The following is a 24300-nucleotide window of genomic DNA, read 5'->3' on the forward strand; positions in this document are numbered from 1 at the left end:
GGTATTTGGAATCATAACAATGTTAGTTTAAATCTTTTACAATTACAATTACACATCGAAGCTAGGCAAAAAAGTAAGATTTCTATGTTATTGGCTGTCAATTTTGCAGAAAAGCTGTTAAATGACCTAAATGGTTTCAATCCTTGGAATATGCTAAAACATACTGCATGGTATCTCAGAGGGCTTGTTTCCTTACTTTTAATACAGTTTTATTTTCTTGCAATTAGCCGTAAGCTCCCTCCAACACCTTCAAGTAAACATGCATTGGTTGCAGTTAAAAAATAAAAAGGGGGGAGCCAGGCACGGTGGCACATGCCTGTAATCCAGCTGCTTGGGGGGCTGAGGCAGGAGAATAGAGAGTTCAAAGCCAGCCTCAGCAACTTAGCGAGGCACCAAGCATCTTAATGAGACCCTGTCTCTACATAAAATATAAAAAGGGCTGGGCCTGTGACTCAGTGGTTGAGTGCCCCTGGGTTCAATCCCCTGTACCAAAGACAAATAAATTTAAAAAATAAAAATAAAAAGGGGGCGATGTGGAGAATGGAGGAGCCCCCTTCATAAGCTGATCCTGGAGTATCAGCAAAAAACCAACCCCGGGAAACATTCCCTGCCAAAGGTGAGGCCTGTTGCCAACAGTTATCAGACATCCCAGGACAATGGGTGTCCTAGGTATAGCAGAATAATAGCAAAATGAACTTAGCACTGCAACAGTAGGATAGCTGCAAAAAATGTTTCTAGCTCTGTAACTTTATAGTGCACAAAGAAGCCTCTGACAACTTACAAGCCTTGAACAATTTACAATGCCCCTATAGTTTAAGTTCCTGATTATGAGACCCTATATAATAAACTTGTGGAGCTAGTTCTGGGTGCACTGTTCCTCCCTCAGAGTGCAGTCTCCTACCTGGCCCCAGTCTTTTGTGAAATTATCTCTGTGTCTTCTTTGTCTCTGGGTTTTTCTTCATCTCCCATCATCCCCACTGGAGAATCCTTTGTCAATGCTGTGCAGGTTGTGACAGTACAATGCACCATTTTAATAGTGAACAGCTCCATGGCATTTAGTTCATTCACAATGTTGCACACCATCATCTCTGATAGTTCCCCCCAAATTTTGTCACTCCAAAAGGGGACCCTATACTCATTACACAGTTGTTCCCCATTTCTCCTTTCCCCAGCAAGGGGACTCTGACACAGATCTAGTTCCTAACTTCTGAGTTCCTCAGTCCCTGAACTCATCAAATGGCCTTCTGAGCTTTGTTCAAATTCTGGACAAGGCTTTTGCTAATGTTAGGCCACCATCTCAGGGGGTAGTTTGGGAATTGCTAGCTTAAGTAAAAGCATTAATTCAGAACCTATGAAAGCAGGCACTCTGGATCCATGATTTCATCTAATCTTCATTATGAGCCACTTCTCAGTAACTAGAAAAGTCTCAGCTGGGGGAAATGACATTTTAAAAGATTTTTTAATAGAGATATAATTTGCATAAGATAAAATGCATTCTTTGTACAGCCTTATTGATTTCCATAAACACATGTGGTCACACAGCCACCAGGACCATCATAATTATGACATAGAACCATACATCTCCCTAAAATTTCTCCCCTTCATAGTCACCTCCTTCCCAACCCCAGGCCCTAGAAAACACCTGTTCCTATAGTTTTGCCTTTTCCAGAATATCCTCTATATGGACTTAGTATTTAACATTTTAAGATGGACTTCTTTTACCCCTCATAATGCATTTGAAATTTGTCTACATTTTTGCACATATTGACAGTTTGTTTCTTAATACCATGGAGTAGAACTCCATTTGTTCTTTTTAGATATACTTGACAGTACAGAGTATTTTTGACATATTATACATACATGGGGTATAACTTATTCTAATTAGGGGTTCTTGAGGTTGTATATGATGTGGAGTTTCGCTGGTGGGATAAAAATGTTTAAATGTGATGCTAAGAATAACGCACTGCGCGCTCGCTGTGCTGAGCACGTTACACGCATCTTCTCAGTTGACTCTCACAAACTCCCTGCAGGGTCGTGTCGTTATTCATGATAATGAATGTGGAGACAGCCTCAGAGAGGTAAAGTCATTCTCCCAAGTCACACAGCGAGTCCAAAGTCCCAGTTGGTGAGCATCACAAGTCCTGCCGATGAGTCGAGGCTCATGAATGTGGCCAGTAGACAGCAGGTGACTCACGAAGGCGGTTAACCGGGTGGTCTTCTGTGGCAACGCCAGCCAGGCTCAGGGTTCAGACCGAGGAATAGACCCCACCCCGCGCACCCACAACCTGCCCCCGCCGCGGGAGGATCAAGGCTGAGGATTGGCTGCTGGGTAGGGGGTGGGGCTCCCGGCTGTCGGTGGGCGGGGCTGCTCCCCGGCTGTAAATAGCACGCCACATGGCACGGAATAGCGGGGGCGAAGAGGGGGCGGTGTGCGGAGGGCGCAGGCGCCTCGAGGGCGGGGGCCCTCTGCCTTCGCGGCCTCGAATTCTCGCGAGAAGATGTTGGGGGCGGGACCGCGGGGGCGGGGGCGGGGCCGTGCCTGGGAGGGTCCGCTAGTCGCGCTGCCGCCGCGGAGAAGGCTGGCGAGGTGAGGAAAGGGGCGCGGGGATGAGGTGAGGAAAGGAGCACGGGGCTAGGGCATGCGACGGAGCGCGGGGCACTCGGCTGTCAGGCGGGGGCGGGCCGGGGTCCAGCGAGCGTGGCGCGCTCTGGCCGGCGGGTGGATCCTCCCGGCACTGCCTTGGCACATCCGGCGCGGCCGGGGTTCAAGTCCCTGCATTGGCCCGCTGTGTGACCTTGGCCTGGCGCTCACCCTCTCTGAGCCCTCTGCGGGGTACGGGCCTGCAGGATGCGCGGAGAAAGCGTGTGGCGGCCGCTTTCCCTACCCATCTGCGAGCCACCCCTCCTCGGGGGACCGAGCTCCTGGCCCTGCCGGCGATAGCAGTTTTGTTCTTTGGCTGCTTGGGCATCTGCGAGCAGAATCAGTTATTGTTGAGAGATAACAAAGGTGCTGCAGTGCCCCGCGGAAGAAGGCGCCTTGGCGGTGGATAGTGTGCGTTGCCCCGCGGGCCAGGATCGTCCCCAGGCAGGGACTGTGCTCCCACCCAAGCCGGCCAGTCCACACTTCACCCGAGGCTGCGGGCGGCTTCCTGCCCCAACTGCGCTTCCCTCTCGCTGGGTACAGGCCAGCAGCAGCGCAGACCCCAGCGCCAGGCGGTGGTGGAAGAGCATCACTTAAGTGACCCTTTGCTCCAGACGCAGCTCCTGCCTCTTCAGGGAAAGGAAGTCATGCATTAGTCGCTAACAGTAGGACCTATCTTCTCTTTGGGCTCATGGCCCAAAGACATCGCTGGCAAGCCCTTGGCCCGCACAGAGGTTCCGTCTGGCAGGGAGCACAACAAGCTGTAGTGTTATTTATTTTATAATCCCACACCGTCGGGACTCGGAAGACCCGGGATGAATAAGAATGTGAATTTCAGGCATCTGTCAGGCATTGTCTGGGTGTCTGGGCACAGCTCTCCGTGCCTTCCCTGCCCCCACAGCAGGACCCGGCTTAGCCTGGGTTAGCCCTTCTCGGTGAACGTCTTGTACTGGGAACGTGAGTCAGGGCTGGTGTCTGGGTGAAAGGAGAGAAAACCAGGATAATCAGGAAATTGCCAAGTGAAATCGCCTTTCTGTGGGCTTAAAGTGTGTCTGCCTGGAATGGCAAGGGGCTTAATTTCCTGGCAAATGAGTTGATAGGACTTTGGGCTGAGGCTTGCAGGCCAGCAGTGAGTGTTCACGCTGTGCACACCTGCTTCATCAGTTCAGCAAACGTGTTGAACCTCTAGTTCCGTGCAGTATACCAAGCTGGGCTGGATACTGAACATCCATGGCCTTGCCCTGGGCAGGCTGCTCATGGTCAGCCTGCAGGTAATGCAGGGTGGCCGGTGCTACAAGCCACACATTGGCAGAGTGAGGGAAGAGGGAGCAGCCCAGCTTAGTCGTTGGAGTTGAAGTTTTCCACTGTGGAGAGGGCCTTGAGGGATGAGTCTGGGGAGGACACTGGTGGAGACAGCAGTGCCGGCAGAGCCGTGGACGTGGCGATGTCTGAGACCTGGCATCGTTGCTGTGTTCCTCCTGGAGTGGGGATGGGTAGGATAGGTTTCTGATGGTGAAGGACCTCAAAAGCTAAGCTGGGCGATTTGATTTTTATGTCCTTGGAGATGAGCAGTTGAGGTTGGGGTGGGATGTGATTGGATCTGTTTGTGACAGGCTAGTAATACTAGTGGAATAGAGAAGGTGGATTAGGGCCTGGGGAGGTGCAAACTCTCAGGTGGACTTACTTATTGGGGGAGGTTGAAGACAGTGACTGAAAGAAGCTAGAGACTCCCCTGAGTGGTGGAGCCTTGTGAGCAGAGAGAAGGCAGAGGTAGCTAAGATGTCTTGAATGGGCACAGAGGGCATTGTCGGTATCTTGATGAGGAATTGCCAGAGTGGGGTGGGAGAGAGGAAGGGGGAGCGCACATGTGGGTGTTAGACTTGGAGAATTTGTGGTATTTGCGGGCCATCTAGGATGTGTACTCAAGGTTGGGATCCGGGGGAATACCAGAGTGAAGGGATGGGGGTGGAAGGCAGCCCATTGCTGGGCCGACTGTGGTCATGCAGTTCACCGCCACTTCTGCTGATTATTAAGGCCGGTGGGCGATTCTCTTCTAGAGAGGCCCTGGGCTAAAGGTGCCATAGGTAGAGAAGAGACTGCTTATCGATCATTCTGAAACAAATGCAGCTAAAATCTTTAGCTTCAAGTTTTAAATTCTTTCTCTTCAGAAAGTAGCTGTAAGCTTCACACCCAGTTGGTGGTTGTGCCCCAAGATAACTGACCTTCTAACTTAATACTTCCTGCTGTTAACCAAGGTGGTGGTTTCTGTAACTATTTAGAAACTTATTAAGAATATTTCAGGGGGCTGGGGAAATAGCTCACTCGGTAGAGTGCTTGCCTTGCAAGCACAAGGCCCTGGGTTCAATCCCCAGCACCCCAAAAAAAAAAAAAAAAAGAATATTTCAGACAAGAATGGGAAGCACCAGGCACCACTGAGAATGGAGGGGGTGGAGTGCACTGCTATTCAGAATGCTAGAGGATGCAGCCAGAAAGCTCCAGAACACAACCAGCGGGTCTTTCTCTGCAGGTAGGAGAATAGCTAAGTCTTTGGGGAATCTGAGAAGCCCAAGAGAAAAGACCTAAAAATATCAACATCTGGGGATCCTGACAAGAAGGCCCAGCTGGTTCAAAGCTCACAATTAATAACCCCGTGCCAGTGTTTAAACTTTCCAAGTTCTTTTACCCCCGTCCCTGAACTGTGAACAGCTAACCAAAGACATCTGAAGAGGCACCCTGATGGGGGAGGCTGGGGTGGGACACTCACCTGGGTAGCAGGGAGTATGCAGGAAGGAGACCTGGAAGCAAACTGCCCTGGCTCTACAGTGAAGAGCAGATATTGCATCATGGGCAAGAGCAGAAAGTTCTACCAAAAAAAAGGAGTGTTCAGGGATCCAAAAAGAGAATCCTTGGATATAGAAAATGACAGCAGAAATAAGAAACCCAGTTTGCAAGTAAAAAATAAAGTTTAGAAACTCTCTCAGAAAGTAGAACAGAAGAACAGTGAGATGAAAAAAAGAAGAAAAAGAATCAGTTCAGGAGATTGACAGCTAATAGTAAGAGTTTCATCAAGAAAGAAAGAATTGAGAAAAGAGCATGAAATCATTCACAGAATAATTTCCAGAACCCACATACTTGGTGGACTGAAGGGGCCCCAGTGCCCAGTATTGAGGATGAGAGCAAAGGTGTCTCCGGTGTGTAGGGCTCCTCCTCCCAGGCCTGGATAGTGAGGATCTGGGAGGTGAGGGATGCTGTGTCAGGCAGAGACTAGTGGAAGTTTGGCACACAAGGGATTTATCTGAACGTGCACATGACGCTTTTAGCTCCAGAATTTGAGTGATGAGTGAGTTGGAGAAAGGTCCCTGAGGCCCACTCCAAGGTACCTGGGACAAAGAATCCCATATAGCTTCATGCAAAAATTAATAAAAACAAACCATAGACAGGCCCCTACTCACCAAGAAGCAGAATGGCTTTGGACTCTACAGCAACCTTGGTCACTAGATCAAAGAGCCTTGCTTTCAAAATTCTGAAGGAAAACATTGTCAACCGTGAGCTGCATACTCAGGGGAGGGTACAGTCGACATCTCCAAGCATGTTCCCCAAATTTGCTTCCTCTGGACTCTTAAGGAGGTGACTGGACACCATGCCATCCCCACATAGAGGTGGTGAGTCAGAGAGAGATGGGGGTGGGAAGACAGCATTTTCTTCTGGTGAGGGTGCAAAGAGTCAGCTGCAGGCAGAGTGGGGCCTGGTGCTAGCCAGACCCTGTGGGAGTTGATGTCCCTGCCCTGAGCTGCTCACAAGACTCCTTGAAGGGACTTTTTTTTTTTTTCAGAGAAGATGAAATTAACAGGACACCTGATGTGCTGGAACATCTGCAGAGGAGATTTAGTCACGGGCAGAGTTGGGGCTGGATTAGCTATAAGTGCACGGAAAACAAAGCAAAGGAAAACACAAGACTGTTATTAGTTCCCGGGAAAACAAACCGTTCGTTGTGCGGGAAAAGAAAAATAATTACAGTGTCCCATCAGGACGAGCTGTGAATAGTCTCCCCACACTGACGACATCGTGGGTAAACACTGACTACTGCTCTAATTGGGATGATACACCCGTGTGGGGACCAGGTGGGGCGGGGACAGCACGTCCTGCGAAGGGTCAATAAAGGAGAAGGGAGCTCTCTTCTCCCTTGCCATGGTGGGAATTCAGTCTCCTAACAGAACAGCCAAGTGGTAGCTCCAGGCATGTCTCCGGGAGGCAGGAGTCACACTGAGATCAGCAGATTAGCGGGTGAGGATGGGGGAAGGAGGGCAGGCCTGCTGTGCTTCCTAAGAAACTCTCGAATAATTTAACCCCTCGGTGGGCGATGGGATGGTGATGGGCGTGCTTGTGAAACGCCGCCGCAATACAAAGGTCTCGGTGCAGCGCCCTGCTTTGTGGAGCGGGAGACCCGGTGCTGCCTGTTTTGCGCACAGGCTCTCCTTAGTAAGCAGAATTGACTTGTTCTCATTTCCTCTTTGTTATTGTCCTTGTTCTCTGTATCCTGTCTCTGGTCCATGGACACTTGTCAGAGACTTGGTGTGTGTGTGTGTGTGTTTTAGCTATTTTTCTTTCAATGTTTTGTAAAGGGATTTTTAAACAGAACCACAGGTAGAGTAGTACTGGTTCAGAAATTAGAAGGGTTGGTGGTGCCTGTTTTTATTAGCACAGTACCTTCTTGTGCACCTACCATATGCAAGGCACTGTTCAGAGCCCTGAGGACACAACTATGACAAGCAGGAAGGGACCTCCCTCTTGAAGTTTCTGTTTTGTGATGGTAAGCAGACAGATGTGACTAGGACCTGAGGTGAGATGATGCTGTGGAGAAGCAGGATCTAGGGCCACAGGGTGGGACCAGGAGCTGCTTAGCTGCCGGCCTTGGGATGGCCAGGGAAGGTCTCACTATGAGAGGAGCTTTGGGATTCCTTGGGCAGGAGCTGTCCAGCCAAGGGTTGGTCAGTACAGAGGCCTCAGTAGAAGTCTGCCCTACTAAGCAGCTGATTAGCAACAAGGAGACCATGACTGGGGAAGACGGGTAGGAGTGCCGATCACAGCCACTGGAAGGGCTGTAAGTGGGAAAACAGGGGAAACCAATGAGAGCAGAATCTTTTTTTTGGGGGGGGGGGGTACTGGGGATTGAACCAGGGATGCTTAACCACTGAGCCATTTCCTCAGCCCTTTTTAGTTTTTATTTTGAGTCAGGGTCTCACCAAGTTGCTTAGGGCCGCACCGAGTTATTGAGGCTGATTTTGAACTCAACAACCCTCAGCCTCCCAAGTCGCTGGCATTACAGGCATGCGGCACTGTGCCTTTCTGATTGCAGGATTTTGAGCAGAGATTTTGAACTGACATGATCTGGCTTTTACCTGGTAGCCATGGCTCCCGGGTTGATCACAGGGCAGGAGGGCAGAAGAGAGAGAGGTTTCGGAGGTCGATGCAGCAGTGTGAGAGCGAGTCAGTGGTGGCTGAGATCAGACCGAGCATGTCCATGGTTAGTGAGCTGAGGGTAGGATCTGGGTAGGTTTTGCAAGTAAATCCCCAGGCAGGTTTTTAAGCTTATCATGGTGAAGTGTATTATTATTTTCCTTTGAAATCATTTCTTTGAATTGACTTAACTCTTGTACATGAGTTGTCTTTTGGATCATGCAACAGGTATTCGAGTATAGAATAAACAGAATACAGTGGACATGATCCCTGTCTTTTGAGAACTCGAAGTCTCATTTGGGGATATCGGGCTGGTAGAAATGTGCTAAAATCCCATCTACTTGTAAGATGGCAACTGAGGACTTGGTGATCAGGGAAGAAAGCTCAGCATGGACTAAGAGTCCATTGGCCGAGGCGTAGCTCTGTGGGGAAGTCACTTGATTTCAAAGGCCAGATCTGCTCTCCATTTTCATTCAGGTCTTCCAGGACATAATTTCATGTTCTGTTCTCATCAATGTGACCATTTATTACTTATTTTTATTTGTATATACTGTCAGATTTAGTTTGCAGGGTTAACTGAGCACAAATGAAGTAATTTTATAAGCAAATAAACCATTATCATGGTGAGGTCTGCCTTACAGTGGAGTTTGAATGCAGCCCAGGGTGTAAATTGCAGGGCTGGGCAGCTCAGGGTGTGCAGAGCGACATGTTGACACCAGTAATAGAAACTTTCCACAGCAATGGAAGCTTCAGGGGATTATTTGTCTTATATAATGTTTGTTAAGCTGGAAGAGCAGTAAGTACTTTCTGGTCTTTTTGCCGGTAGCATAAATAAATAAAACTTGAAACATTCTTGGACTTCTCAAAGAAGGTCATGTCATTTGATTTAATGCTCAAGAGCTTGGCTGTTTGGACATGGAGAAGCTAATTCTCTCAGAAATAAAGGTAATAAAGAGCCGTAAATCTGATAAAACCCACACTTCTGCATCAGTTTTACCATAGAGTCCAGTCGAGTGCAGCAGTTGGGACAACTGGCTCTCAGACCAGTAGCCAGAGTTAGGTGCCAGCTTGCTTGCGATCTCTGCAGATTTGGGCAGGCTAACTCTTTTTTTTGCCCCAATTTTATAATGTGAGCATTAAACAAACTAAGATGTGCAAACTTCTTAGAAATTTTATTTATGTATTTTTGCAGTGTTAGGGATGGAACCAAGGGCCTCGGGCATGCCTAGGTAAGCACTCTGCCACTGAGCCATACCCTTGACCCTAGTACAGCTCTTTTTAAAAAATGCCAGCTATTATTGTTATAAAATCAATTGTAAATATACAGTCGTTTTTGACTACTGATAACTAGCTACTAATGATAAAAGTAACATATATTTGTGTAACACAGATATTTGAGAGCATCAGGAAGACAGAAAAATGAGTAAGGCAGGCAGTGTAGGTTAGGGAAAGTGCTCTGCTGTTTACGAGATGCTCAGCTGATGTCTCCTGGTTTGTGCACTCAGTTGTGCTTAGTGAGAAGACCTAGATTGCTCTTGTTTTGTAGAAGAAGAATTGAATTACAGCTCAGACACGAGTGACAGGCCAGGCTGTTTGCTGAGACTGGACTTAGTTTTGACTCTCCCTTTTCTCCCAACCTCCAAGTGTTCATGTGGAAACTTCTGCACCAGTGTTCTCATGTATCTTGTAGAAGTTGGTGACATCTGGACCATTGCATGCTTGTTGAGAAGTTTCAGGCCCTGGAGATCAACTTCATGAGAACGCTGCCTTGTTTTGGATGTATTTATTTTTATTTTATATATTTTTTTTAATTTTTTTTTTTTTTTTTTTTTAGTTGTAGATGGACACAATACCTTTATTTTATTTATTTATTTTTATGTGATGCTGAGGATGGAACCCAGGGTCTCACATGTGCTAGGGAAGCACCCTACCACTGAGCTACAACCCCAGCCCTAAATGTATTTATTTTTTACTGGGGATTGAACCCAGGGGTGCTTTACCACTGAGCCACATCCCCAGTCCTTTTTACTTTTTATTTTGAGACAGGGTCTCCCTATGTTGCTTAGGGCTTTGCCAAGTTTCTGAGGCTGGTCTTGAACTTGTCATCTTCTTGTCTCAGCCTTCTGAGTCTCTGGGATTGCAGGCATGCTCCACCATACCTGGTGACCACTGACTTTTAAAAACTTTTAACTTTAAATGAAATGTATTAAGAAGCAATTTGCACACACACACAATTGCATTTGTATGTTGAGCTGAATGGATGTGGGAGCATCGAGCCGTGGCACTGCTTCTGCAGGCACTGAGGTGGGCCCTTCCCCCCAGCTTTCTGTGATCCTTTGCAGTCTGAGGAGGCTGCTCTTGCTTCTTTCCAATTTCACTTGGGTGGAATCATCCAGCGTGCACTCTTGTTGGACAATTGTTCCACATGTCTGTGACATCTGTCTATGGTGTGTAAATCAGTTGCCATTCCTTTCTATTGCTGGCTGTATTCATGGAGTGAGGACCCACAGTTTGTTTATTCACTCGCTCATTGATGGCGATCGGGGTGGTTTTCTTTTTCAGCTATTTTGAATGGAGCCACAGTGAACATTCTTGTACAGATCTTTGTGCGGACGTGTGTTCCTTTCGCCTGAGCACTCGAAGTAGAAGTGCAGGCCATGTGTCTGCCTGTATTGCAGACCTCCAGGCTTTCTTCCGTGGTGCTTGTACCGTCTGCGCCCCACTGGTGCTCCCTGTCTGGCAGCCTCACCAGCACTAGTCAGTCCGCTTCATCTTGGCTACTCTAGCAGTGGGAGTTGGGTACCACCCTGGTGGCTAATAATGACAAGCACTTTCCTATGTGTATTTTGAATATTTGCTCATCTTCTTTTGCAGAATGTCTGTTCCGGTGTTTTGCTCTTTTTTTTTTTTTTTTTTTCTAAATTGGATTGTGTTCTGAATATAAGTCCTGCATTATGTGTATATTGAGAATGGTTTCTCCCAGCCTATGCTCTACCATTTACTTTTCTTCCTCCCTCCCTCCCTCTCTCCTTCCTTCTTTCCTTCCTTCCTCTTGGAATTGAGTCCAGGGATGCTTCACCACTGAGCCACATCCCCAGCCCTTTTTATATTTTATTTTCCGACAGGGTCTCTCTAAGTTGCTTAGGACCATGCTGAGTTGCTGAGGCTGGCCTGGCACTTGCAGTCCTCCTGCCTCAACCTCTGCAATTGTTGGGATTACAGCATGCACCATGGTACCCAGTTCTGCTCAGTATTCTTAAAGGTGAAATTTGAAGAGCTTGAGTTAAGCTGAATGACATGGCACATACCTGTAGGCCCAGCAACTTGGGAGGCTGAGGCAGGAGGATCACCAGCCTTAGCAACTTAGCGAGGTCCTGTCTGAAAATAAAAAATCAAAAGGCCTAGGGATGTAGCTTAGTGGTAGAGTGCCCAGTACTGCAAAAACCAAACAAATGAACAAACAAAAAACCAACGCCCGAGTTCTAAATTTTGGTAAAGTGCAGTTTACCAAACTTTTCTCATGGTCTGTGCTTTTGGCATCTGTATTAGTCAGCTTTTCATTGCTGCGATAAGTATCTGAGAAAAATATTTAGAGGAAGAAAGATTTATTTTGGTGCATAGCCTCAGAGTTTTCAGTATGTGGTTGGCTGGTGCCATTGTTCTGGGCCTGAAGTGAGGCAGAACATCATGGCAGAAGGACATGGTGGAGTAAAGCCGTTCAGTTCATCTCTGCCAGGAAGCAGAGACAGAGAAAAAGGGCGGGAGCTCAAGAAGTACTCCTCCAGTGACCTACGTCTGCCAACTAGGCCCCACCTCCCATAATGCCTTTAAATTAGGAGTCCATCAGCGCATGGACTGAGGGGTCAGAACCCTTGAGATTACAGCATGCACTTCCCAAACATCCCACCTCTGAACATTGCTGCATTGAGGACCAAACCTTCAACACAAGGCTTTTGGGGACATTCCAGATCCAAACCGTAGTAGCATCCTAACAAATCTTTACCTCCCGCAAAGTTGTGGGCAGTGTCTTCTCTTACTCTGTGAAGTTTTTATAGTTTGGCGTTTATGTTTAGGGCAGTGGTCCATCATGAGTAAATTTTGCATATAGTGTGAAGTTCAGGGTTGAGTTTCATTTTTTCCCCATGTACACATCCAGTTGCTTTAGAACCATTTGTTGTAAATACTTTTTTTTTTTCTTTTTTTGGTATCAGGGAATGAACCCAGAGTCACTTAATCACTGAGTCACACCCCCAGCCCCTTTTTTTTAGTTTTTGTTTTGAGACAGGGTCTCACTAAGTTACCTAGGGTCTCACTAAGTTGTTAAGGCTGGCTTTGAACTTGCAATCCTCTTCCTAAGCCTCCTGAGCTACTGGGATTACACACATGTGCCACTACCCCCACCTTCTTTCCTTATTGACACCTCTGTTGTCAATAAGTTGTCAATATGTTGACACCTCTGTTGAAAATAAATTCTCCACATATGCATGGGTCTCTTTCTGGACGCTTCCATTTGTTGACATGTCTTCAACATAGCTTGATGTCCTTACATGCTGTCTGGCTCCTTGCCAGCTTTCCATCAGTTTTGAAATGAGCTACTTTAATATCTTCAATTCTGTGCTTCCTTTTTACTTGTTTTGGCCATTCTGGGGCTTTTGTATTTACTAGTAAGTTGAAAATTTAACTTTTCAATTTCTACAGAAAGCCTGCTGGGATTTTGATTGAGACTGCCATGCTTTTAGAGCCCCTGCCTCGGGGAAAGGCCTTCTTTAGGTCAAGGCCGCTCATGCATGTGTTTGACATAGCTCTTCAGTCATGCAGAACTTGAGTGTCTCTGTGCAGCATTGTAGATGTCAGCGTGGAGTGAGTAGTCATTGGCAATCTAAGATTTGTATACCATACTTCAGCAGTCAGTTTGATTGTTCTTTAAATTAATTCCCAGCATTGGTATAGAGTGTCTTTTATGCATCTTGCAGAACTTCCCAAGAGCTGAAAAATCTACTTGATTTTTTTTATACCACCTTGTCACACTTTTTGAAAGTCTCAATATTTAAAAAAAAAAAAAAAAAAAAAAAAAGTCTGGCCTTATGCACAAAAGCTTGTGGCAGCTTTATTCAAAAGGAAAACAAGGAAATTACCCCAAGTTCATTATTTGGGAAATAGGTTAACAGTGGTATATTCATACTGTGAATGCTACACAGAAATAAGAAAAGGAACTTTCTACCGACACAAGCAGTGGCCTGGATGAATTTCAGAAGCGTTATGCTAAGTGGAAAAAGCCATACACAAAGGCCTGTCCTGTGTGGCTCCATTTATATTCTGGAAAACAGCTTGGCATTGCCTGGAGCTGGGTGACCAGGCAGGGGAGGAGGGAATTTTGGGAGTGTCGGAAATGTTCTGTATTTTAATCGTAGGGCACTTTTGCCAAAACTCACCCAACTGTACACTTAACAAGAAGAGGGGATTTTATTGTGTGTAAATCATACCTCAATAAACCTGACTGAAAACAAAAGAAAGAAAGAAAGATCAGAGGTGCCAGAGTGACTTAGTCGGGAAGGAATGGGCTTCCCACAAACCAGGCTGGGATGACTGGGTATCTGTATGGGAAAAAGTGACTCATGGGCCCCCCTCCAGAATACCTGTCAGACGGGCCAGATGTCTCCGCATGTGACATTCCTTCCCATGTGCTGAGTGTGTTGGTTTCCATTGCTTAACACTGTCCAGTTTTCACTAGCTTGATCACTTCTGTCTACACTCTGCAGTGAACACGTTTGCAAAACCCCTGGTCCAATGACAAAGCAAATGTTAATATTGGGGTCCTCCAGAGAATCAGAACCAACAGGATGGATTATAAAGAATCGTCTCACACTCGATTGTGGAGGCTGAGAATTCCAGACCCAGGAAAGCAATAATGTAAATTCCAGTCTGAAGGTGTTACTGAACTTGAGTTCTTGGACTCAGAGTTGTAGAAAGAACAGTGGACCTGGAGAGACACAGCTAAGGCTTTATTAAGGACATCTGCCGAAGCTCGAAGGAGTTAGCACATGAGGACAGAGACCCCAGGCAGACCCAGGCAAGAACAAAGGTGCACAGCTTCTGTGGCATCTGCAGGGTGGGCAGGAACTGGTCTATGTCGCCACAGGTGGAGGAGGACCTGTCCCACCTCGCTCTTCTTGATCTTGCCTCCTCAGGCCTTGAGTCTCTACCTGGGGTGGGGGTGTTTCACTGTGCTAGCAAGGTCAAGGTTACTGGGGTTACTCCAGTGACTGCTCTGTGGCCCCTCGCCACCTGGAGTTGCCCTGATCATCTGGGAGGGTCTCTGATACCATTATTTTCTGAATAGCGCAGACCCTGCTTTGTAGGGGTTCAGCTGGGGTTTCTGCTGACCACATGGTCTCTGAGGGCTGGGCTGACTTTCCCAGCTGCACATCTCCTGGCATGTTATCTCACTCCGTGACTTCAGAGACAATGTGCCTTTTAACTCCTAATATTCTAGTATGGCTGTTGGGCCATGGGCCAAGCTTGGCTTCTTAGGCCATGGCTTGGCTTCTTATTTCCCCTGAGAGCCCTAAGGGGTCCTGTTTTTCATGGGAGTCCCCAACTGACAAAGACTAGAGGAGACCATGTCCCAGCTTAAAAGCAGGAAGGCTCAGAGAGCAAAGTGCCTCTTGGCCAACCTTTTGCTCTGTTTGAGCTCTGGGTGGGTTGGATGAGACCCTTTCACGTTGGGGAGGGCTGACTGCTTTCTCAGTCAGCTGATTCCAGTGGTCATCTCGTCCAGAAACACTCACAGACACAGGCAGAATACCATTTAACCATATATGTGGGCACCCATGGCCAAACTCTTGTCTAAAAGAAACCATCACGTTACTTGATCTCTTTGTATGATAGTCATCAGCTCTGCTTTAAAAACGTGGAAAATGCCCTTGCGAAGGTCTTTTTCTTTTTTTTTTTTTCTTTTTTTTTTGATACCAGGGATTGAAACAGAGTCTTGCTAAGTTGCATAGGGTCTCACTAGCTTGCTGAGGCTGGCCTCGAACTTGTGATCCTCCTGCCTCAGCCTCCCAAGCCTCTGGGATTACAGGTGTGCACCACCAAGCCCAGCCTTACTAAGGTCTTAGCGTGAATCTGCTGTGTGGCCCTCTCCCTGCTCAGGATGATGGGTGGACTGGATGTGAGGGAGCTGGGGCCACTGCTGGAGCCACGAGTGTCTCTCCCGCCCCCCGCCCCCCCCAGCTTTTTGCTCACTACTGGTGTGAAGGCTCGTTGGGACTGGTTGGGCCCCAGTATAGGTTCCTGGCTTCTGGGCTCCTGAGTCTACCCATGGCATTGTGCCTGTGTGTCATGTGTGAGAAAAGGAGTGTCCTAACAACCCACCCCAAGCTAAGGGCAGCTCATCTGCCTAGCAGCTGTGTTTGGGTTTAAACCTGGTGCTGTCGTCGTAGCGTGTAGGGAACAGCAGTCCCTCCCAGAGTTCTCTGGCTGGAGCATCTGGGCAAGACTCTGCTCTCGAGTCTCCCTTGGGAGGCAGAGTCCAGGCTTGCACACAGCTGGCTGACCAAGGCCTTTCTCTGTGACGCCTCAGCATCATCCTGCTTCAGAACATGAAGAATTTGTGTCGACTGTGCTTTCGAAATAGTGGGAGGTTTGCCTTTGGAAATATTGCCCTTATTTTTGAATGGAAAAGTACTTTCTGAGGTCAGTGCAGTCCCTGACTGTTTCTGAGGCAGTCAGGATCATGACCTTGGTTCTCAGCCCACCTGCGCCCACCTGACCCCCGTGCTTCTCTGTCCCCAGGCAATGAAGTGCTGGGCTTCAGGCTGGAGCTTCCTGGCCCTGGGACCAGAAGTTCCTACATGCCCACTCTGCTTGGCGCTGGGGGTACAGCTCAGTAGTAGAGCACTTACCTGGTGTCCACAGGGCCCTGGGTTTCATCCCCAGTACCCAAAATAAGCAGATAAATAAAAATAAAAAGTAGCACTCGTTGGCCATCTCTCTGGGAGCCTTTTTTCCCCCTCTTCTCATGTTCCTTGCAGTTCTGAGAACTGCAGCCTCACCATGTTTTAAAGTAGCAGCATTCCCTCTTCAAAGGACTCTGCCTGAGAGTGGCCTCATGTCCTCAGCCGGCTCGTTTCTACAACTGCTGTTTATGTGGCTTGTCTGAGGTTAGAAATGACAACACAAGGCCTGCCCTTGATGTTAAAAATGAACTGTGGCCTCTCAGACTCATAGGTGACTCCCTCTGCAGCCAGAATTGAGGGTTTGTCCCCTTGATGTGAATGTCCTGGGAGGGACCACGCCCGAAGCAAGTCTGGTCACACATGGACTCGGCCATGGGGCCTTGGACCAGTTGCAAAGTTGCGTGGCGGACACGCAGGAGCTCGGCTTCTAAAAGGAATCTTTAGGATTCTTCAGGAAGCAGAGCAGGACTCATTTCCTACCTGGCTTTCGTGAACACGCCATATATTTTTTTAAAAACTTGAATGTTTGCTTAATAAGCAGATTGCAAGGAAGGCAGCCGGTCTTGGGAGTGAGGCCCTGGGCTTCAGCCTCTGCTGGAGTTCTGTGGTGGACTTAGCATCCAGAGGATGGTAAATGCACTGGCCTGCCTTGAGCTATATTTCTTCAGCAGCACCCAAGTCCCCTGTTATAGCTCCAGTTCTTTCTTTTCTCCCCCTATTTTTTTTTTTTTTTTTTTTTTATTGTGGAGTTGAACACATTCACCTTGCGCGACCATCCAGCATCCATCTACAGAACTCTTCTCACCTTGCCAAACTAATGCTCCATGAAGCACCAACTCCACATCCTTCCCTCCCGCTCCCCCTGGCCACCACCTTTCTACACTCTGTCTCCACTGATTTGTCTGCTCTGGCTGCTTCATATATATAGAATCACACAATATGTGTCCTTTTTTATCTCTTATTTTCCTAGGCGTGATGTCCTCAAGGTTCAGGCAAGAATTTTCCTTTTTAAGACTGAATAATATTCCACTGTAGAAGGAGCTGGGGTTGTGGCTCAGTGTAAAGCACTTGCCTAGCATATGTGAGGCGTTGGGTTTGATCTTCAGTACCACATTAAAATAAATAAATAATAAATAAATAAATGAAATAAAGGTATTGTGTCCATCTACAACTAAAAAAAATTTTTTTTAAATATTCCACTGTTTGCATAGACCATGGTTTGCTTATTCATTCACCCACAAATGGATACTTGGTTGCACCCATGTTTTAGCCATTGTGAATCATGTTGCTCCGAACATAGGGTACCAAAACTCCTCAAGACCCTGCTTTCAACCCTTTCGTATTCTCAGAGGTGGAATGGCTGGGTCATAGGGTAGTGCTGTTTAATTCTTCGAGGACTTGTGGAACTGTTTTCCGCAGGATTGCACCTTCTTCTGTCCCACCTGCAGTGCCTGCGGGCTCTGGTGTCACATTCTCCCAGTGCTGGCTGTTTTCCGGTTTTTGATAGTTGCTATCCTGATAGGTATGAGGTGGTATGTTGTGTTTGTTGTTTGTTTTGTTTTGTTTTGCAGTACTGGGAACTGAACCAGGGCCTCCAATCTGCTAAGCAAATGCTCTACCATTGAGCTACACCTCTAACCTTTAAAAATAAAATTTTCTTGAGACAGGGTCTTCCTACGTGGCCGAGGCTGGCCTTGACCTGTGATCCTCCTGCTTCAGCCTCCTGAGTTGCTGGGATTACAGGTGTGCCACCACACCTGGCTCTCACTGTGGTTTTGGTTTACATTTTCCTTATGATTAGTGATTTCAAGCACCTTTTCATGTGCTTATTGGACATATTGTCTTTAGAGAAATGTCTTTTTAAGTCTTTTGCCCTTTTTTTAATTGGGTTGTTATTGAGTTTTATGAGTTCTTTGTATATTCTAGATATTAATCTTTTATCAGATATATGATTTACAAATATTTTCCCCATTCTTTCCTTTTTAATCCTGTTACACAAAAGTTTTTAATTTTATAAAGTCCAGTTTATTTATATTTTGTTTTTTTGCAACTCCTTAATTTTTCATTGTGGTATGTGTGTGTGTGTGTGTGTGTGTGTGTGTGTGTGTGTGTGTGTATGTGTGTATACTTTGTGTTTTCATGAACCCAGGGGTGCTGTACCACAAGCTGTATCCCCGGCACTTTTTATGTTTTATTATGAGACGGCGTCTGGCTCAGTTGCTTAGGGCCTCAGCCTCCCGGGTTGCTGGGATCACAGGTGAGTTCCAGCCACCGTGCTCTCTTGATGCGTGTCCCTCAGACATCTGACCACACATTTTCACAAACGTGCAGTCACTTACTGTCTGAAACGCAACACACGCATGCACACACATTGCTGGGGCTTCTTTAGCACCGTCTGGGGTGCATCTGGTGTACTCCAGCTGGTCCCAAGAGTGTCCTCATGTGCTGGGTCAGCAGGAAGCCCAGTGCACCGTGGGCTGTCCTTGCCAGGTTCGCACCGCTTCCTTATAGACGGAGGCTAACTTTAAGAAGTGTCCTGGGCAGGTGTGACTCCAGCTGGGCCCTGATTGTAGGTAACTCTTAGGAAGAGCCACAGCCACAAGTATTTATAATGGAAATCAATCCCGTGCTCCCGCGTGAATCCTGACTACTGTTGCCAAAGGCCACCTAGGGAAGCTGGCAGGAACCCCTTTGTGGCAAGCTACCTCTTGGTGTCTAAAGTGGATACTGGGAACAGGAAACTGCCTTTGAAAACCTGTGCTCCCATCCCAAACTGGGCAGCCTGTTCCAGGAAGCTCAGAGCTAGTCAGCCTTTCCTCCAGGGTGCTCAGGGGGCTCATTGTCAACGAGGCCTAAGACCCTGTGAGGTGTCACACCAGCAGTCTCCTCCCTGGTCACCTGGACTTCTGGTCATCAGTGCCAGCCTGGCCTAGCTAGGTCATGTCTCTCCCCTTTTGTCCCCCTGCCTAATAACTGAGTGCATTCAGGTGAATTCAGATGTCCGATTCCTGCTTGTTCTATCCAGCTCCACATGAGGGGTCCAGGATCTGACCTGCACCACACTCTGGCCTGCTGCTTTCCCCGCTGGCCCCCTCTCTGTTCTCCCTGCAGACCTGTTCCCACCTCCAGCGTCTGCCCTTGCTCTTCATGTGGCCTGGTTCCCGCCACCGGGTCTTCCTGTGGCCATTTTCCTTGTTCAGCTCTCATCATGTACGGTTAATTGACTGGCCAGTCCAAAGTAGACCTAATCAGTTGATTTTCAAAAGGTTTTAAATTATAGATTCACTTCTTTAATAAGAATATGGCTATTTCCTTGGGTCATTGGTAGTTTTCAAGGACTAGTCCCTTTCACCTAAGTGCAGGATTTGTAGACAGGTAGCTGTCCACACTAGCCCCTGTCCCCTCCAGCTGCAGGGTCTGTGTTAACTTCTGTTATTCCTTAGTGACTCTTTGTATCATTGTCAGTCTTACTAAAGGTTTATCAATTTTGATTTTTTTTTTTAAGGACTAGCTTTTTGTTTTGTTGATTTTCTGTGTTTACCTGTTTTCAGTTTCATTGATTTCTGCTCTTTGCCTTGTCCTTTCCTCTGATTGCTTTCGGTTTATCTTGCTCTTCTTTCCCAGCCTCTCAAGTTGGAGTTGGGTTATTGATTTGCAGTCTTCTCCGTTAGCTTCTGATCTTGGCACTGCTTCACCTGCAACCCAGAGATTTTGACATGTTGCCTTTGCATTTTCATTCAGTCCTGTGTGGATTTTACAATTTCCTTTGAGGTTTCTTCAACCAGAGAGTTGTTAAGAAAGGGGTCATTTAATTTCCAAGTGTGAAGATTTTCCAGATTTTCCTGTTATCTTTTCTGTTATGGATTTCTAGTTATTCCTTTACAGACAAAGAACTCTGTATGATTTCATTTTCTTTTAAATCTGCTTAGGTTCTGTCCGCTACAGCGATGTTTTGGGACACTTCAGAGGAAAGCATGTGTTTATTTGCTATTAGGTAGAACCTTCTGTGAATGTCAGTTAGATCCTGCTGGTTGCTGGTGTCATATCCTTGAGGATTTCCTGTCTAGTAGTTTTCTTAGTTACCAAGAATGGAGTGTTGAAGTCTCCAGCTATGACTGTAGACTTGTCTATGTATCCCTTAGCTCTGTAAATTTTGCTTTATGTGTTCTGAAGTCCTTTGGTTTGGTATATATGCATTTGGGATTATTATGTCTTCCTGGCGGATGGAACTTCTTGTAATTGTGTAAAGTTTCTCTTTGCTTTAATAACTTTTTTCCTTCTGAAGTTTACTTTATCTGATATTAATATAGCCACTCCTGCTTTCTTTTTATTTCTGTTGCAAGGCTAATGTTTTCCATCCCCAGTGGAGAAAGTGGAGTGCCAGCCACCCCACCTCTACCCATATGTCCACCTGCTGATGCTGGTGGGGACCAGAGTCGGGATAGAGCTCAGCTCCCCACCAGGCCCCATCGTGGCCATGCAAGGAAGAATCAGTGTGGCTGTCCTGCCTCGCGTCATCTCTCCCCTGGTCAATACCAAGTGGAGTCAAAGCCAGCACTGACACTCTGCTGGTGGGACAGAGCACCTCCTGCTCCCGTGGGTGGAGATGGGGATCAGCTCTCTGCTTGCCCCCCCCCCAGCGCCAGCTGGTGCCCACTGGGGGATCAGGGAGGTGGCACCTGCTTTTGTGTGGCAGAGTGGCTGGAGGAGCAGTCCCAGGGTGGCCCTGATGAAGTGTGGGGACGGGCAGTTTTTCCTTGGTCTTTGGCTTACATGGAACAGTTGTTACCAAAAGGATGTTTCTGTTAGTGTGCTGCGGGCATATTCCTGGCCCAGGCGTGGGGCTGCTGCCCTTCTTCAGGGGTCACTGATGGTGCCCTGGAACCTGAGATGTGTCCGTGAGCCTGCCTCGGAGCCAGACGCACTTCCACTGCCTCCCCTTGACCCAGGTTTACCATGTGACTCTGAAATCCACACTCAGGAATCTACACAGGAGAAATGGATGCTCTGCCCTTTCTACATCAAGGGACAGATGAGGAGGAGGCGAGTTGTCCTGCCTTCTTGAGACACTGCATGTCCCACCTTAGGCAGTGTAGGGCCCTGACTCTGGTGTGTTTATTTGGTCCTTGTCTAGCAGGTTTTTTTTTTTAGGGGAAGATTTTTTTTTTTTTTTTTTTGGACCAGGGATTGAACCTAGGGGTACTTAACCACTGAGCCACATCCCCAGCCCTTTTTATATTTTTTATTTAGGGACAGGGTCTCACTGAGTTGCTGAGGGCCTCCTAAATTGCTGAGGCCGACTTTGAACTCACAATCCTCCTGCCTCAGTCTCCCAAGCTCCTGGGACTACAGGTGTGTGCCACTGCGCCTTGCCATCTTTAGCATTTTTATAAACTTAGCTGCAGCCTGGTGACTACTTTCATTTCCCCACCCTCCTTTCCTTTCATCACTTCATTCTCTTCATAAGGATCTGCGTCTCTGTCCTCTTTTTCAGTGGTCACTGCTTTCCCCTCTGGTCACACTTATGTGGGTGGCACTAGCCATACTTCTATAAAGAAGCGGGAGTGACTGATGAGGCCCCTAACAGGATCTGAGTGTGGAGGGTGGAGGCTGGGGTGGGAGTGGGACACAGGGCTGGCTGGGAGGGCTGGAGAGTCTGGACCTCAGCAGGCACCTGCCCCAGGCCTTCTGGGTATGAGGGAAGTGGCTCGCTGGATGTCAGCCTCTAACCCCGTGTTACGTGTTATGGTCTCTCCAGGTTCATCGGTTAGCACCATGCCCCTCACCTCCATGAAGCTGAAGTGAGGGGTCCAGGTGCGGGCCCAGCCCTGGCCAGGGCAGCATGACCAAGCCCCGGCTCTTCCGGCTGTGGCTGGTGCTGGGGTCCGTCCTCATGATCCTGCTCATCATCGTGTACTGGGACAACGTGAGCACCGCCCACTTCTACCTGCATACGTCCTTGTCCAGGCCCCACGTCCTGGAGCCCCTCCCCACCCCTGGACAGGGGGAGGAGAAGGAGTTCACATCCGACGTCGATGAGTTTTTGGATAAGCTTCTTAGTTCTGGCGCAAAGCAGAATGACCTTGCCCGGAAAAAGACTGAGCAACCCCCGGTGCTGGCCTCTGGCAAGCCGGCGTTGAGCCACATGGAGGAGAGTGTGAGGGGCTATGACTGGTCCCCCCATGACGCCCAGCAGAGCCCCGACCAGGGCCAGCAGCAGGCTGAGAGGAGGAGCGTGCTGCGAGACTTCTGCGCCAACTCCAGCCTGGTGTTCCCCACCAAGGAGCGCTCCTTCGACGACATCCCCAACTACGAGCTGAACCACCTCATCGTGGACGACCGCCACGGGGTCATCTACTGCTACGTGCCCAAGGTGGCCTGCACCAACTGGAAGCGCGTGATGATCGTCCTGAGCGAGAGCCTGTTGGATGGCGGCGCCCCCTACCGCGACCCCCTGGACATCCCGCGTGAGCACGTGCACAACACCAGCACCCACCTGACCTTCAACAAGTTCTGGCGCCGCTATGGGAAATTCTCCCGCCACCTCATGAAGATCAAGCTGAAGAAGTACACCAAGTTCCTCTTCGTACGCGACCCCTTCGTCCGGCTCATCTCCGCCTTCCGCAGCAAGTTCGAGCTGGAGAACGAGGAATTCTACCGCAAGTTCGCGGTGCCCATGCTGAGGCTGTATGCCAATCACACCAGCCTGCCCGCCTCGGTCAGCGAGGCCTTCAGCGCCGGCCTCAAGGTGTCCTTCAGCAACTTCATCCAGTATTTGCTGGACCCCCACACCGAGAAGCTGGCACCCTTCAATGAGCACTGGCGGCAGGTGTACCGCCTCTGCCACCCGTGCCAGATAGACTACGACTTCGTGGGGAAGCTGGAGACCCTGGACGAGGACGCTGCCCAGCTCCTGAGGCTCCTCAAGGTGGACACGCAGCTCCACTTCCCCCCGAGTTACCGGAACAGGACTGCTAGCAGCTGGGAGGAGGACTGGTTTGCCAAGATCCCCCTGGCCTGGCGGCAGCAGCTCTACAGACTCTACGAAGCAGACTTCGTTCTCTTCGGCTACCCCAAGCCCGAAAACCTGCTCAGAGACTGAGCCCCAGCACCGAAACGTGCGCTCATGTTGTTCCCTTAAACTGAATAAGGGTCTGCCACAGGGGCGTCCGCTGAGGACAGGCCTTCCCTGGCTTTCCTCCTGGTTTGATGCAGTATGAAATGCCACATGCTCCCCGGGGAGACCGCTGAGGAATCTGGACCCCAGTGCGCACACTCCAGTTTTTTAAATAACCCATGGTTTTGCAGTCTGGACTCATTGTTTACTCCACAGCCTGTATTCATTGAGTACTGTGTTAATACTGTTTTCTAAGATTAATATATTTCAGATATTTAATATGAAAGTGGGAGGAAAGCTGGAGTAAAGTGTGGCATCTGCACTCTCGCCGCTCTCGTGGTTTTTCTGATCGGGCAATACCTGCATTCAGGGAGGGGCCTGGTGGTTAAGGGGGACTCCAGACTGCAGTGGAGGAGGGAGGCATCATAGGCGTCTTCAGTGAAGAGAAGGAGCCTGAACTTGAAGTTGGGCTGTTTAATTCAGTTTTTTGTTACTATAACAAAATCCCCATGGCTGGGTAATTTCATAATTAAAAGAGGGTTATTGTGTCATAATTTGTAGGTTCCAGGGCCTGGTGCTGGTGTCAGCTAGGATCTGGTGAGGATCTCAGGGCAGAGGGCGGTGTTGGGAGTGTACGTGAGAGGGAGAGATCCTATCAGCAGACAGGAGGCCGGAACCCAGCTGGATCCCAGCCTTGTCAGAGGGCTCACCCTTTAACCTAAGGACCTCCCCTAGATCCACCCATGGAGGACCAAACCCAACACATGGACCCAGGTTGACACACACACTCCCAAAATGTAGCACAGGTCTTGCCTGTATTTTTAAAAGGGCAGCAAACAATACTTAGGGATGTGTTTGAGCAGCCAGATCTTTCGGGCTTTCTGTTTGAGATCAGGTCATAGGTAAACTGTCTTCGGGTCAGAGTCGTGGAGGAAACCACTTGTCACCACAGCCCTCCCTTTAACCTGAGTTCAGTCATGGCTGTTAGGATTTGCAGCCAGCAGGGATGGTGTGCACTGGAGGATTTGCAGCCAGCAGGGATGGTGTGCACTGGAGGTTGTCACAGGAACGCGTTTCCCGTGGCGTCCAGCATCACCAAGAAGAGCTCAGGGGCTGCTGTCTTGTAG

The 24300-nt window shown here is 48.4% G+C and overlaps 1 protein-coding gene across 6 annotated transcripts; it reads left to right on the plus strand.

Annotated features, from left to right (window-relative positions):
• The first annotated feature begins 2524 nt into the window (after positions 1-2524).
• CHST12 (carbohydrate sulfotransferase 12) lies at positions 2525-23500 on the plus strand. Of its 6 annotated transcripts, none has more exons than XM_079120429.1 (2): positions 2525-2587; positions 21815-23500. In XM_079120429.1, the coding sequence occupies exon 2, from the start codon at positions 21899-21901 to the stop codon at positions 23156-23158; it is 1260 nt and encodes a 419-aa protein (XP_078976555.1). In that variant the 5' UTR covers positions 2525-2587; positions 21815-21898; the 3' UTR covers positions 23159-23500. The 6 variants fall into 6 exon arrangements, with proteins under 6 accessions (XP_078976555.1, XP_078976554.1, XP_078976557.1 ...); XM_079120428.1 differs by having other exon boundaries at positions 2530-2612; XM_079120431.1 differs by lacking the exon at positions 2525-2587 and adding an exon at positions 6497-6710.
• The last annotated feature ends 800 nt before the right edge of the window (positions 23501-24300 follow it).

This window comes from Sciurus vulgaris, assembly GCF_902686455.1.
Source record: "Sciurus vulgaris genome assembly, chromosome: 18".
In the NCBI taxonomy this organism is placed as follows: Eukaryota; Metazoa; Chordata; class Mammalia; order Rodentia; family Sciuridae; genus Sciurus; species Sciurus vulgaris.

Coding starts and splice junctions, on each gene's coding strand:
- CHST12 (XM_079120429.1), top strand. CDS start 21,899: ATGACCAAGCCCCGGCTCTTCCGGCTGTGGCTGGTGCTGGGGTCCGTC.